At 44.1% G+C, this 15,044-nt stretch overlaps 1 protein-coding gene across 1 annotated transcript in view; it reads left to right on the forward strand.

Moving 5' to 3' along the window:
* The window catches only part of csmd3b (CUB and Sushi multiple domains 3b), a 3,002,015-nt gene that overhangs the window by 2,543,034 nt on the left and 443,937 nt on the right, over nt 1-15,044 (forward strand). Inside the window, exon 28 of the mRNA XM_070874966.1 lies at nt 4,002-4,140. Within this exon, the coding sequence (XP_070731067.1) occupies nt 4,002-4,140 (139 nt within the window). The remainder of the gene's footprint in view (nt 1-4,001; nt 4,141-15,044) is intronic.

Here is a 15,044-nt window from a genome sequence, read left to right on the forward strand (position 1 = left end):
CGTGAGATCCCCAGTGGACTGTGGTGGATCCAGCGATGATGGCAGCAGTCAGAGCTTGCGTGGCCTCCAGCTGACACTGCATGAGAGCTGTCTGAGACTCAATGCCAGCAACCATTGTCGCCATTACAGCACGAGCACTAGCACGTGGTTTCCACCTGTGCTGCACTGGAAGCTGTCACATCGCCCATGACACGTGTCATGAGGTCTGGATCCACATGGCTTCTCTGGGAGTCCACCATCCTCTGCAGAGTGGAAGTGATGGGCTCCATGGTGTGCACAAAGCTCTGTGCAATGTTGGAGGCGGACTCCTCCAAGCTCCTTACCATTGCTGAGAGGCTTTCGGACACCTTTGCTATTCCACCTATCATCTCGGAGCGCATGGCCATTACCCTTCTTGTGAGTGTCTCCCCATCAAGGTCTGCATCTGAGTCCTATGCAGCAGAACTCATGCGTGAACTCGCCCTCCAGGGAGCTGGCTCCTGAGCTATCCTTTCCCCCTGGCCTTGCTGTAGCACATTCGTCCCTGATACATCAACCAGTGCAGACCCCTCTACTAAGCTTACATCTAAAGATTGCATAGTGCCAGTATCTGAGGTGGTGCCCGTGGGTGCGCAATGCAGTGACGCGGTGCTTGGGTCCTCCTCCTCTTCTCCTTCCTCACCTCAGTGTGAGGCTCAGTGACAGGTTAGTCATCTGGTTGCTGATTATCTGAAAGCATAAAGGCACAAGATTCACGTTAAGATGAGGGCAAGGAGCAGGAATGGAGGAAGAAATGCAGACATTATCAGGAGCTAGAAAGTGAGAAAGACTTGTGGTGATAGAAGGAAGTGGGATGAGCAAAGGAGAGGCGATGAAGATATTGTTGTTGTCTCCAACGGGTCGCCGTCATCAACGGCCTCAGCACCCATCACCTGCTGCCCAATGAGTTGGCGCTCTCGCTCCACAAGGTCTGAATGCTGCTGGAACTGTGCATCACCTCTGCCTGTTCTCTGCTGTTCTCTCCTATCGTGGGCCATCTTGGCCTGCAAGAGAAACTAAGGTGTGTGAGTCAGAGTTCAGCTATGTGTTCGGGAGATATGCATGCCATAGTTGAATAGCTATAATTGTAGGCAAGGTGTGAGATGTGGATGCGAGTTTGAGTAGGTGAACATGCTTGGTGGGTGAGTGGTGGGGGTGTGCCGGTTTGTGCAGGATGAACAAACTGACCATACTACTGGCGGAGATCTCCTGGGCCATTTCCCTCCACATTCCCCTGAAGAGTTGGGGCAATAGCCTCCTTCCAGTGTCCGGGAACAGCACTGCCCTCCTTCTCTCCACTCCCGTGACCAATGCCTCGTCCGTGAAACAACGAGCTCTCTCCCTGTGAGTGGGATCAGCCATTACGCTCAGGGGATTGAGTTGGTTGCAGGCCACCTTCACAGCCAGCAAATCCTGATAATGAGGATCTGCACAATGATGGAAATTTCCCTTTAAGAGCTGGAAGAAGCCAGTGTGAATGATCATTCCCAATCGCATTGCACCTGAAATGTATTATTGCTCTGCTGGTAGAACCCCTGTAGCGCTCTAACAGCCAATTTAGGGGAAGCTGAGAATCATTGGCGCTAATTTTTCAAGATTAAAAAAATTACCGATTTTCTAGTCCGTCATATGTTTTCATTATTAATAGGCAGTGTCCTTTTGTTTTGAAAATGGTGGGGTGAGAACCTCCACCAGATTTTCTGAGCTATTTCCTATAGCAGGTTCCCCAGATACATCTCCAATGCTTCACCCGCCCACCATTGACCTGTAAAACAGAGGTTCGCATCCAATTCCACAAACCTTCACGGGGTATGTGGGAAAGGACCCAATTGGGAGCATCTCAGCACTTAGGCTGGGATTCCCTTCCCCCTCCCTACAGCTTTCGAAGTTCATGGTAGAGTGTACCTGTTGTCATAAAACAGCATATTATTTGATTTACCATGAAAAACACTGCGGGTTATTTGGTGGTTTAAATTTTAAAAAGGGTGGATTTGGATGCTCTCCTATAGTGAGAATCACGATTCTTCTTAAATAGGATTGTAGACAAAGAAAATAAAAACACACGTTGAAGTCCCCAGAGGAAGAAGTCGATAAACTAGTGATTCAGTGGGTAGCACTCTCATCTCTGGGTCAGAAGGTTGTGGGTTCAAGTCCCACTCCAGAGACCTGAGCACAAAATTCTGAGCTGACACTCCAGAGCCATACTGAGGGAATGTTACACCGTCGGAGATGCCATCTTTCGGATGAAACATTAAACTGAGGTCCCGTCTGCTCTCTCAGGTGGATGGAAAAAAAAAACATGGCATTATTTCGATGAAGAGCAGGGGAGTTATCCCCAGTGTCTTGGCCAATATTAATCCCTCAATCAACATAACAAAAACAGATTATTTGGTCATTATCATATTGCTGTTGGTGGGAGCTAGCTGTGTACAAATTGGCTGCTGCGTTTCCTACAATACAACAGTGATTACACTTCAAAATTACTTCTTTGGCTGTAAAGTGCTTTGGGATGTCCAGTGGTCATGAAAGTCGCGATAGAAATACAAGTCTTTCTTTCTTTCATTTTGTGGCATCCTGCCATTCACAAGTGGATAGTAGGTTGTATAAAACAACAATCCTTTATCTTTGGCATTAAGACAGTTCACTATTATGACTGATTGATTGCGTGTTGGAAATACGATGAACAGTGAATTCAAAAACTCATTACAGTGATAATTGTGTTATTCAGTTATGTTTGGGTCTGTTTTAGCTCAGGGAAGTAATAAAAAAATATATACAGTAGAATTCTAAAACCTACAAAACAATAAATACTCAACTGACTGTTATCTTCAATATTAACATTAATTGATGTTTATCAAGTATACTGTTGTGTGGATGTGCAAATAATATTTTTAGATTTTTTTTTCCACACCAAACTAAAAATAACCGAGTTCATTTTAATGGAACACTAAACCTTGATTTATTATTTCTTTTGCAATACATTAGCAAGACAAGTGGTTTCAGATGCACTGCAGATAGATTACATATCTTAAAGCTCAAATATATTAAAGCCAACATTTGTTGTTGTATTTTCAGTTTCTATGCCATTTCACTGCAGCAAAATATTAGCAATACAGAGATTGTAATGTGATTTCACTTGGTCACTGAGGCTTTGCTTGTCTCTTTATGTCAAAGGAATTCTAATTATCACCTACTGTATATTACTTGTTTTGGCAGTGCAATTAACTCTACTTGATTTGTCACTAGCTCATCATAGGCGGTCCCTCGAATGAGGATGACAGCATGTACTAGTAATGTACATAAATAATAACATATTTTCAAGTCCAAATTGTATGCTTTTATAAATGTACATTTCGTATAATTTGATATTTTCTTGCAGCTTTCTCTTGTTACCATAGAATCACAGAATGATACAGCACAGATGAAGGCCATTCAGCCCATCGTACCTGTGCCAGCTCTTTGAAAGAGCTATCCAATTAGTCCTGAAAATAACTGATGGATAATATCCTTCATTGCCCCTGGATTCAGTATATGGATCAGAGTGGAAACCTCCCTCAAATGGTGCATCACAAGCATAAAATAATTAGTAGGATGAGAGCACCTTTTTTTTAAAGCACACACAATGTCCCTTTTTGGAACTGGTGTAAGAAATTTTTAAGTTTATCTGATATGACTGCAATACTCTACCCTTTCCTGGAGTATCATGTGGTGCATAGGTTGCACTACATGCACTATTTCAAAAAGTGCCCTTGCAAAGACTCTGATCCTTACCTTCAAAGTTCATGGCAAAGAAAAAAGTTACTTAGAAAATGGAATGGAGAAGGAACAAAAGATTGAAAGATTTGCATCAGAATACAATCTATTTGCATTGTGAAATTTGAAATAAGCATCCGCTCATCACAATGCAATTTGAATGTCAGTTGTGATTTTGTATTGAAATTTTCATCAATTTAGTACAAGTGAAGATTTATCTTATTTTTCAGCACCATGTGGAGGCAACCTGACTAGTTCTTCCGGATTTATTCTGTCGCCAAGTTACCCACATCCATATCCACATGGCAAAGAGTGTGACTGGACTATCACAGTTAATAATGACTACATCATATCTTTGACATTCATTAGGTAATTATTTTTTATTCTTCAAAATAATGTACTTTTCTGGTGTTAAAGTTATATTATCAGCTTCACCAAGGCTCACGTGTTGATGGCAACAAATAGTTGAGCCATACAGACCAGGAAAGTCCACACTGAGGTAAGTGATTTCAGGTTACCACATAGTAGGTGTGCTATAACTGCAATCAGCAGCTCTGAGTAAGGAGGAGAAAATCAGCCATTGTTTCTGTTTATCACTGGAATCTAATAACTCTTGTTAGGTTTTCTGGGAGTTGGGTAAGAACAGCATAAGTAGCCTGCATTCACTCACTTTCTAGGTTCAAGCACGAAGAATGACCTCTTGGGTTAGGTACCAGAGGGTATCTTGCACTGTGAAATCATATTTAAGAGCGTGCACCAGGAGACATGGGTTAAAATTTGAAGATGAAATTTTAACCTTGCCCACCTGGAAGAAACCAATGGGTGGGTGGGGTGTTAAAATCAATTGTGGGACTTACCAACCGATGTCCCACACTGATCCCACAAGTTCCAATTTTAAGCCGCCCTTTGGGGCCCGATCGCCACAGGCCTGTGCGGGGTGGCCATTGTGGCTTTCCCACCAGGTCATTCAACGTGAAGAGGTGTCGCAGTCAAACGAGGCCTAAAAAGCTAAGGCCTAGAAATTCATTAGCGCCCACATCACTAAATTTGGGTTATCGCCCCCGGAAGGAAGTGGAATGCTAAGCGCTCCACTTCCTTCCTGGGGCGCTAACGGGGCGTCCGCCTAAGCAGCGCTACACACTTGGTCGAGTAACGCTGCTGCATACGAGGGGCTCTTCCCTCAATTATAGGGAATGACCCAAGGTACATACTCTGCCAAAGAAGAAGCCACCTACTGGATCACTGGGGAGCAAGGTTGCTGCAACCTCAAGCAGAGTCCCAGGCTGAGCGATCTCGGCATCAACGCCGCGAACAAACTGTGACCGGAGCAGCAATGAAAAGCGTAGATTTTTTTCCCACAGCAGCCAGCCACCTCTTTAATTTTCATCCCGGTAGCAGCCAGCCACCCGATACGCGTCCCCTGAAGCAGTCGTTGTTATCGCCTTGCGCTGTTTCAGTGGCCGAAACCCAATTTAGGGGGCCAGGGCGTTAACGGGGCAATGCACATGGCGATGACGTCACAATCTCCAGGCTTAGGAGATCAGGGCATAATGCAATAACGCCACCGCTAAACTCCTGCCAAATTTAGCGGGAGTCATTAGCGGTGCCGCGCCTGGTCGCAAACTAATTTGTGCCCCATTAGCGCTCCCTGGGGGCGCAGACGGGCATCGCAGATGTACTCAATTCCTCCCCCTAAGTCTTTTTGCTATTTGTTGCCTTTCCTTGTGGGGTCAGAAGGAGTAGGAGTGCCAGGTCCCACAAGAAAAGTTTACGCCTGTACTGCCACGGGCTTCCCCCCCCGCCCCGCCGCCGCCCCCATCCTTCATGAGGCTCATCCTGCGTCCCCGCCTGCCAACTTATTTGCATTGTTTTTTCAGGGGTTATCTTAACCATCACATTCTCACCCACCCCAGGGGTGTTTCCCTGTTGCTTATCTGCATCCTGTTTAATATCCTTAATTATTTGTTGATCCCGCACTTCTTGTTTTAAAGTATACAATTGCTCGCATAATTGTTTAATAAACCTCCTGACTCTGTCCCTTGCCGGTCCTACATCCTCCCCTCCTGTCATTATTCCCTCAGGTAATCTCATAGCTCTACTCGTCATCAATTTGAAGGGAATCAATCCTGTCGTTCTATTCGGAGTGGTCCTAAGTCTCATTAGAATACCAGGGAGCAGATCTGCCCATCCCTTCCCGGTCTCCTCTATAGCTTTAGCTAAGGACAATTTAAGAGTTCGGTTCATTCTTTCCACCATCCCTGAGCTTTGTGGGTGGTATGGGATGTGGAATTGTTGCTTAATCCCTAGCAAGGCGCACATATGTTGGATTAACTTCCCGGTGAAGTGTGTCCCCTGATCCGAATCTAGCTGGAGGGGAACACTCCAGCGAGGGATTATTTCTTCTGTAAATATTCTTGCTACGGTGGTAGTGGTGCAACCCCTTGTGGCAAATGCTTCCACCCATCATGTAAATTGATCACTCACCACTGGACAATATGTTGTTTCCCTAGAATTCGGGAGGGATCCAGTAAAATCTATTTGTAGGTTTTCCCACGGTCCTGTTGGCCTTAACTGCTGTCCCATTCCTACCTTTATGGGCTTCTCGATAATCATCGACTTCAAACAAAAGAAACAGAGAATCTCTGATAATTCTCTTTAAATTAAGAAGATTTCAAATATTCAAAAGGTATCACCCTCTGAGTTAAAACAGAGTTCACAGCTGCCTGTGAAAGAGTTAATTTCCTTAATTTTGAAAGCTGACAAACACAGACACCATCAATCAATGTCGACTTCAGCCGACAGCCTTTTTCAGTTTAAACTCTCCAGTTAAAAATTTTACTTTTGTAAAGTCTCTGTGTTTTTATTCTCAAAATAAACATTCAGAAAAGCAACTTTGCACATAATAGCAGAGAATTTTAAAAGTTTGGTTTTGTAGTAGGTTAATTAACCTCAATAACTTCGATCCCAAACTACTCGATGTCACTTGGAAAAAGGGGAGGAGCCACAGCCAAAATTCTCCAGTCACCTCCCCACCCTTTCCAGTTCAATCACATCTTTCCTGCCTTGTGATGAACAGAATCGCACACCATTTGTAACCTATCTCGAGTTCTCTACCGTTCAAGCATGATATCCCTGCTCCTGTATTCCATGTCTTGACTAATACATCCAAGTATTCCAAATGCCTTCTTAATCACCTTATCTATCTGGCCTGCTACTTTCAGTGACCTGTGAACCTGCACTCCAAAGTCCTTTGTTCCTCTACACTTTTCAGTGTCGTACCATTTAATATTTGTTTTATAATCTGTTGCTCCCTATAGCTTTTAGCACTTTCCTCTGCTATATGCCTACAATTCATTATTTGAATTCCCACTGAACATCTCTTTTTAAAAAAATTCCTCCCTTTTTTTTAAAACGATCACCATAGCAACTAACTTTGACCCTTAACTTTTGAATTTCAAAGAGCAAACTTTCACACCACATGTTTTGGGAGCCTGTTGCAGTTATACCAGACTTCAGGTGTCCTACCCTCCCCCCTGTTTCTAATTAATGGGGGCTGCTGGCAGTTGTTTCTTTTCATGTGTCCTGCCTCTCTTTCTCGAAACTGACTACCTCGTCTTTTAGCCTTTTATTTTCCTCCAGCTTTCTTTTCCGACTCCCACTATTTTCTTTGTTCAGTGGATGGGTCGTCTGGTTTCAAATTAAGAACATAAATTAATAATAATGTACTTTTGTAAAATTTCATGCAGCGATGCTAGAGTTGCTTAGTGAACTAAATAAAACAGCTGTCAGCGGAAAGGGTAACTCGTTTGCAGCTTTGTAAGAAGGCATGATGTCATTACGTGACTTTGTGTGATTCTTTTTTTTTTAAAAACCTTCCCTGATGTGAGAGACATGTGCTCGCAATCACTGTCTCTCATCGGAGAATATGGCATTTAGATTGCCTCAAAACTTTCTAGCATTTTATAAAGGTTTCCAAACCCGAAATTTAAATTTCTTTTACTGAACTAGAAATTTTCCCGTAATCTAGAATAAAATTTCCCAAACAACCAAACGGCAACTTTTTATTTTTCCTAGCAAAAATGAACGATAAAAATACTGAATTAGTTTTTGTTTTTAACAAACTTCACACATTTTATACACAGAGAAAAAGCGGGCGGAGCTTCCCTTAGCTTGTAGCTCTGAGAAATGTATGCAGGCTTTTTACAAAGGGACACTAAAGCAAATGGTGCTTTTAAATGTTCAAATTGATAAATCCTCTCTCAGCTAAGAACTTAGTAATCGGCCCCCCTGGATTCTCGATGGTTATTTCATCCATCGGCTAAGAACTTAGTAATCGACCCCCCTGCCCCTCCCCTGTGTCCCTACTCTATGGTTGTTTTGGCCATCCCTTTTAAATCGTAAGCCAAGCAGGTTTCCTCCCTACCACTGCTTTCGGGTGGCTCTGCGCAACTTGTGTTTCTGCTCTTTAATAGATTTGACTCTTTAACTCACTCTATAGATACATAGCTTTACAAGTACTTTTCCGACCCTGATCGCATCTTCTCCTGGCTCTGTCTTAAATTCGATCGGATACCTTGGTGTTACCGGGTTGGGTTGAACCCTAACTATTAGGTGGAGACTTAAAATACTCACCCCTTTTGGTTCGCCTTTGCTGGCCACACTCGGGTGCTGTAGATCCTGCCGACTACGTCAAATGTTGAGGAGCAATCTCGCTTTGTCCCTAGCGGATCCACTGAGATAATGGATCGACGCTCTCGATATAGACAGACTCAAAGAGATAGGTTCAAAATGATTTATTCCGGCAAATGCAGGGGAAGGTCTGTTCATAGTTGCCCAAGACCGACTCTTCAAAAACCTAAAAGTCGGGCCGGTCTTTATACAGATTTTAGTGGGCCGGCCCATAACGAATCTTTTGAAGTGACAATGATCGAAAACGCTGCCCGTGACAATAACACAGATGTCTCTACAATCTTTGAAATGATAAGTTAACTGCCACAAATAATACAGATGTAAGGCAAAGACAAATAATGGAGAAAACATTCAATTCACAAAGCACAGAAAAATTTGCTAACCCATATCATACTGCCTGCTGTGTGAGCTGATTCCCGAGCATCTTCCCGAAAATTTGGTTCCCTGCTTGACTTCTTTAAGAACATAAGAACATAAGAAATAGGAACAGGAGTAGGCCATACGGCCCCTCGAACCTGCTCCACCATTCAATAAGATCATGGCTGAACTGATCATGGACTCAGCTCCACTTCCCCACCTGCTCCACCTAACCCCTTATCCCCTTATTGTCTATTTCTGTCTTAAATTTTTTCAATGACCCAGCTTCCACACACAGCTCTCTGAGGCAGCGAATTCCAGAGAGTTACAACCCTCTGAGAGAAGAAATTCCTCTTCATCTCTGTTTTAAATGGCCAGCCCCTTTTTCTAAGATCATGCCCTCTAGTTCTAGTCTCCCCCATCAGTGGACACATCCTCTTTGCATCCAGCTTGTCAAGCCCCCTCATAATCTTATACATTTTGATAAGATCACCTCTCATTCTTCTGAATTGCAATAAGTAGAGGCCCAACCTACTCAACATTTCCTCATAAGTCAACCCTCTCATCCCCGGAATCAACCTAGTGAACTTTCTCTGAATGTGTTATCTCTGCCTCTCGAAATGTGTTTGTTTCTACAGGTTTCATTTTATGGGTGTTCCATATTCTTTTGAGTTAAACACATAAACTGTTCTATGTATTCCTTCAAAATCTAAGATTCATTTTCCTATCATAGTTTTACATACAATATGTCGATAATTCCTTAACCTACAACAATACCATAAGGAGTAATGCCCAGTACAGGTTTTTTGATGGTGTTGGTTGAGGGAGTAAGGTTAGCCAGAATACTAGGAGAACTCTCAACTCTTTCTCAAACAGTGCCTAGCTAAATAACACTTTAACAGCACCTTAATTTAAAATTTAAGCTGAAGGATGGTATTGGAGTGTCTGTTTTGATTATGCACTCAACTGTTAATGTGGAATTTGAACCCCACAAATCTGTAAATCCAGCAGCACAAGTGTTACCAAAGGAGACAAACTGGCACAAATGATTTCTAAATTAATTTAGGCCCAATTAGCTCAGTCAATGATTGCAAACATACAATTCAAAGTGAGACTGTACTCCATGAATTGCATTTCTTTACTGGATTTTTATTATTTACTGCTAAATACTGTTTCTAAAATTTTCAAAATTATCCAACTCCATTTGATGACCCACTGAGTCAAGATGTAGTCAATTAGCAAGATAGTTTTCCACTAATTGCTAATCTGTTATGCATGTTTGCTTCAAACATAATTATCACCCAGATAATTACATTATGATTGATAGCTGAATAAAGCAAATTAAGCTAGCAGCCACAACTGAAGATGAGATTTTCTGTTCGGCATTTAAAGGTTAGCGTCTGAGGTTGTCCAAAAAGTCACTGAAACTGAAGCACTTTTTCACTATAGTCAGAAAATATATTTTTGATTACGTTTCGATAAGACAAGTGATTTGGTGTAAAGTGTTGCACTTAGTCCATACAGTGCAATTTTCTACACGAGTACCACAATTTGCATTAACAATTCTCAGAGGCAGGGATGACACTGGACTGCAAGTAATCACTCACATCAGCAAAATACTTGCTTTTTCTATAATTTGCTAATGCCCACACTATCTAAATACAGGAAAAATGCAAAACCAATACCAAAGCAATGAAAAATGGATGATGGATTTAGAGATTTTTCAGGCCAAGTCAATACTTGGGAGTACCAAAGAGTCGTCATCTTTGAAAAGAATGGGGTAGAATTTCCATGGGGGTGCTTCCTATCGTCTGCTGTAACTTCAGCGGAAGATCCATGCAAACCCCAGAGAAATAGCGCAAAAGGCGCTTATGACATTTTGTCCTGGGTTTTCACGGATCTTCTGACAAAGTTACAGCAGATGATTGGCAAAACACGCTCGCAAATTCGACACCCAATATTATGGCTGCCATCAGGGTGATGCAGCTTATTCATGCTCCAGATTATTGTCTCCCTAGTAGTGAGAGGCAGCTGTAAAATTGGCCCAATAGGCCTGTGCACTCAAAATGTGGCAGTTATTTTATGGCAAAGATGTATTGAACCTTGCCATTGGCTGTGCTGTAGATGCGGGAATTGTCTTGGCCTTCTGAAGTTAGGGGCTCAATTTTCCCCAATGTCTTTTTTTTGGCGTATTGCAAGAGTTACACCCGTTTTTTTGGGCCCTGACTACTCCAAAAAAATAACTAGCAAGTTTCCCAGTTCTATTTTTTGAAATTGGCACTGCGCAGCCTGTCCTTTTGCTTCGGGGGATGTAGCCTAATGTCTGTGCCGAAAACAAAATGCCCCCCCCCTCCCCCCCCTGCTTTTGCACAGGAAAAAAAATGACGTTTTTGACGTGACTGCTATGGGCACGAATGCCCAATATAGCTCCCAGTCTGCATTCGGCCATTTTTAAAGAGCCAGTTGTGTGTGAGAACTTTAATTCTCAGTGGAAAAATTGGAGCTGCAATACAATATGCAATGTGGTACGAGCACCAAGAATTTCTCACAGGATGAAGTGGAGGCACTAGTTATTGTAATCGAGGCCAACTGGCATGAGCTTGGACACCAGCAGACGTCACATAAAAATTTCACCAAAGGAAATGAAGAAATGCTGGAACTAACTTGCAGAAGATTACTGTGCAATGGTGACCACCCCGAGGTCTGGAGGCCAGTGCAAAAAGAAGTGGCAGGACCTTGGTCAAGTAGTTAGTGTAAGTAATATTTTAATTTATTCAATGCAATTACAATTGTAAATGTGACCATCTGAATATGTCCAACCCAGCAGAAAGATACGTTCACTAAAAAGTTATATTTTCATCTTTGCAGAGGAAGGTGGCACACAACAAATGGGAAAGAACTTGAACAGGAGGAGACCCGGAAAATCTGCACCCACTGACACCCTTGGAAGAGAGGGTCGCTGCTTCGATGGGTCCTGTCTGGAGAAAAGCAATCACCACTACACAAGCTGGGCCCACACTCAGCGGAGAGTGTAAGTCCTGCAAATTCCACAGTCTGGCTTTGCTAAATGTTAAGTACTTCGCGGGCTAGCTATGCTTCGGTTCACGGGGATGTCTCCATCAGCTACGCTTCGGTGATGCAATGTGCTATCATTCATCACAGTCCTTCAAATGAGCCTGCTAAGTGTGTGCCTACTCATGCCACCCACTCTACCCCCTCCTCTGCTGCTAACCATTTGTCTGTTCTGTTATATTTTGCAAAACTTGAGGCCAACCCTGGTGAGGCTGAAGCCGATACAGAAAAAGATTCAGACGCGGCCGAGCCTGAAGTGGAGAACATCTTCCAATCCCACCTTCCAGACCAAGAGCATAGGGTGAGGGGAAGAGGCAGGGGGGTGGGGGGGGGTGTGGAGATGGATGCAGCCCCCACTGTTGTGCTCACATTGGAGGAGGTACAGGTGCTGCCCATTGAGGTGTCAGGCCCTTTCCTGAGTGGTACGAGTGTTGGGACAGTCCATGGTTTCTCACAGTCCAAAGCTGGGGATTCCAGCCGGGTGCAGCGAGGTACACCCAGGGTGAGGAGGGGAAGGAGAGCTCGACAGCACTCCACTGAGGTGCACGATCTAACAGATGTGGTTCAGATGATGGCAATGAGTGCGGAGAGCACTGAACTTACACGTTCACTCCTGGACACCATCAGTCATGTGGGCAACGAGGTATCGGGACTGTTGGGAGAAGTAACAGCACTCTCACGAGAAATGGGCACATGAGGGAGGGAATGTCACAGGTAGCTGAGACACTGTCGGCGAACATGAGGGATGGAATGTTGAAGGTAGTTGAGACACTGTCAGGGCACATGATGGAGGGAATATCTGAGTTAACTGCTGCAATAAGTGATCATGCCCAGACCCCGTGCCCATTGACAGAATCAACTGCCACTCCCACTCCAATCTCCAGACCAGTCTCTGAAGAGGCCCAAGCCGGGCCTTCCACATTATCGCCTGCCCACGCCCCCCATCAAGAAGTGCGCATTACCCAAGCTGTTCGAAAGAATAAGCTTGGTACCAACCCGAGAAACTCTGCGCCACCGCCTGCGGGCAGGGGTGGAGTCAACAAGACCAAGTGCAGCGAGCGTTCTTAGAATAAGGTGGAGGAGAGATGGGTGCAGCCTTTTTTTGCTGCTGTTGTTATTAGTGTTGTAACTGTTCTCAATTTAAAAGTTTTTTGTAAGTTATGTAATTTTCAAGTTTAAAAGTTTGCACATGATCTTAACTGAAAACTTTAAAGTTTGATACAAGAATATTTTTATTAAAGTTAAGTTAAATATAAACAAGTGTTAAACTTTTGAATAAAATATATTTTAAATTATAACTGAATCATTTCCATTATTTGTTCCATTATTAACACAACTTTTTGAACTTAAGAAGAATTGTTTTGATTATTTGTTCCATTAACACAACACAACATTACGGAACAGGTCCAAACAGTAAACATGTTCCATTTGGAATAGTTGCCACAGAGCCTTCAAGCAGCAAAGCGTTCATGGATGAACTGCTGGCGCAAGGCTCGAGCAATTGTTAAACGGGCACGACGGCCCGCCCTCCTCTACTGTCATGCTCCGGGTTCAAGTTGTTGCATGGCTTCGTCGTCGTCCTCCTCCTTCACATCATCTGCATCTTCCTCCTCATCATCAGTCACTATCATCTCAGGTGAGTCTTCTAGTACCAGCTGCTGCTGCCTCATGATGGCTAAGTTATGCAGCATGCAGCACACAACAGTGAACTGACCGACAATTTCAGGGGAGTATTGCAAGTAGCCTCCAGATGGTCCAGATATCATAAATGCTGTTTCAAGATGCCAATAGGTCCTCTCCCTGATGTTGCGTGTTGCAATATGCGACATGTTGTATTCCTGGTCAGCTTCCGTCCAGGTTACGCATAAGGATGTCATGAGCCAGGTGACAGGGCCATATCCTTTGTCTCCCAGCAGCCAGCTCTGCCCTTCTGGCTGCTGTTGAAACATGGCTGATATAGCACTTTAGTGTAGGATGAATGCATCATGGGTGCTCCCAGGGTATCTCGTATCAACTGATGATATGATGCATGTCATCACACATAGCTGTACATTAATGGAGTGGAAGTCTTTTCTGTTCCTGTACATCTTGGAATCCTGCAAAAGTGCTCGCAAGGCGATGTGGGTACAATCAATGCAGCCCTGTATCTTTGGGAAGCCAGCAATCCTGGAGAAACCCACAGCCCTTTCACACATTGCCTGGGCAGTCATGGGGATCTTTATATCATCATTCCTCCGGGCATATAGTGCAGCAGTCACCTGCCGAATGCAGATACGTGTTGCATGTTGAGAAATGGCACACACATCACCAATTGTGGCTTGGAATGATCCAGATGCATAGAATGAAAGTGCAACTGTAGCCTTCACTTCAACTGACAAAGCAGTCCTCCTGACGCGTCTAGGTTGCAGGTCTGTTTTTACTGACTCACAAATGTCGATTACAACTTCTTTGCGGAAACGCAGCCTTGTCACACAGTCTGCATCACTCTGGTGCATATAGGAATGCCTGTCTCGATATACCTGACATAGGTAAGGCCTCCTGCCCATCATTCTATGTGCTCTAAGATTTTTCATGCGACGATATCGAATCAATCGACTCCTTCGCAGCACCATCATGCAGAAGGTTTTCACGAGGTATGGCATTGTCAATATTGCCCTCATAATTAAATTGTACCTTTGCAAGAAGCTCAAAACAGCAGGACAAGGAGTTAAAGCTTCTCTGCTCTCTCTCCCCAAGGTCGACGCCCCTGTATGGACCACACCGAGGTCTGCACATGCACAATAGGTTTGCTTAGAACGGGAAGCTAGGCATTCAAGTGAGGACATTTGGGGCAACACAGTCTAACGCAATTCTTTAAAATCGCTCCCTCGCCCTGACACAGGGACTCGGCAAACGCCCCCCCCCCCCCCGCCCCTCTGGCTTCTTTTGAAGCTGTTGCATAGTGTAAGGATTCTCATGCCTTCAGCTCAGCTTCCACTGCCCCCCACCCCCCCCACCCCCGGCCATCCCCCCTGGCTTCTTTTGAAGCTGCACCCCCGAGCCCCTGTGCCCGGGCGAGGTAACGATTCTGCCAACCGAGGCTCTGACCCTTGAGCCCAGTGAGGAGACGTTCGGTAGCGGTGTGGCACTTTGCAAAAAAATCTAAAATTACAGAA

The sequence above is a fragment of the Pristiophorus japonicus genome, chromosome 1 (assembly GCF_044704955.1).
Source record: "Pristiophorus japonicus isolate sPriJap1 chromosome 1, sPriJap1.hap1, whole genome shotgun sequence".
NCBI classification, from domain to species: Eukaryota; Metazoa; Chordata; class Chondrichthyes; family Pristiophoridae; genus Pristiophorus; species Pristiophorus japonicus.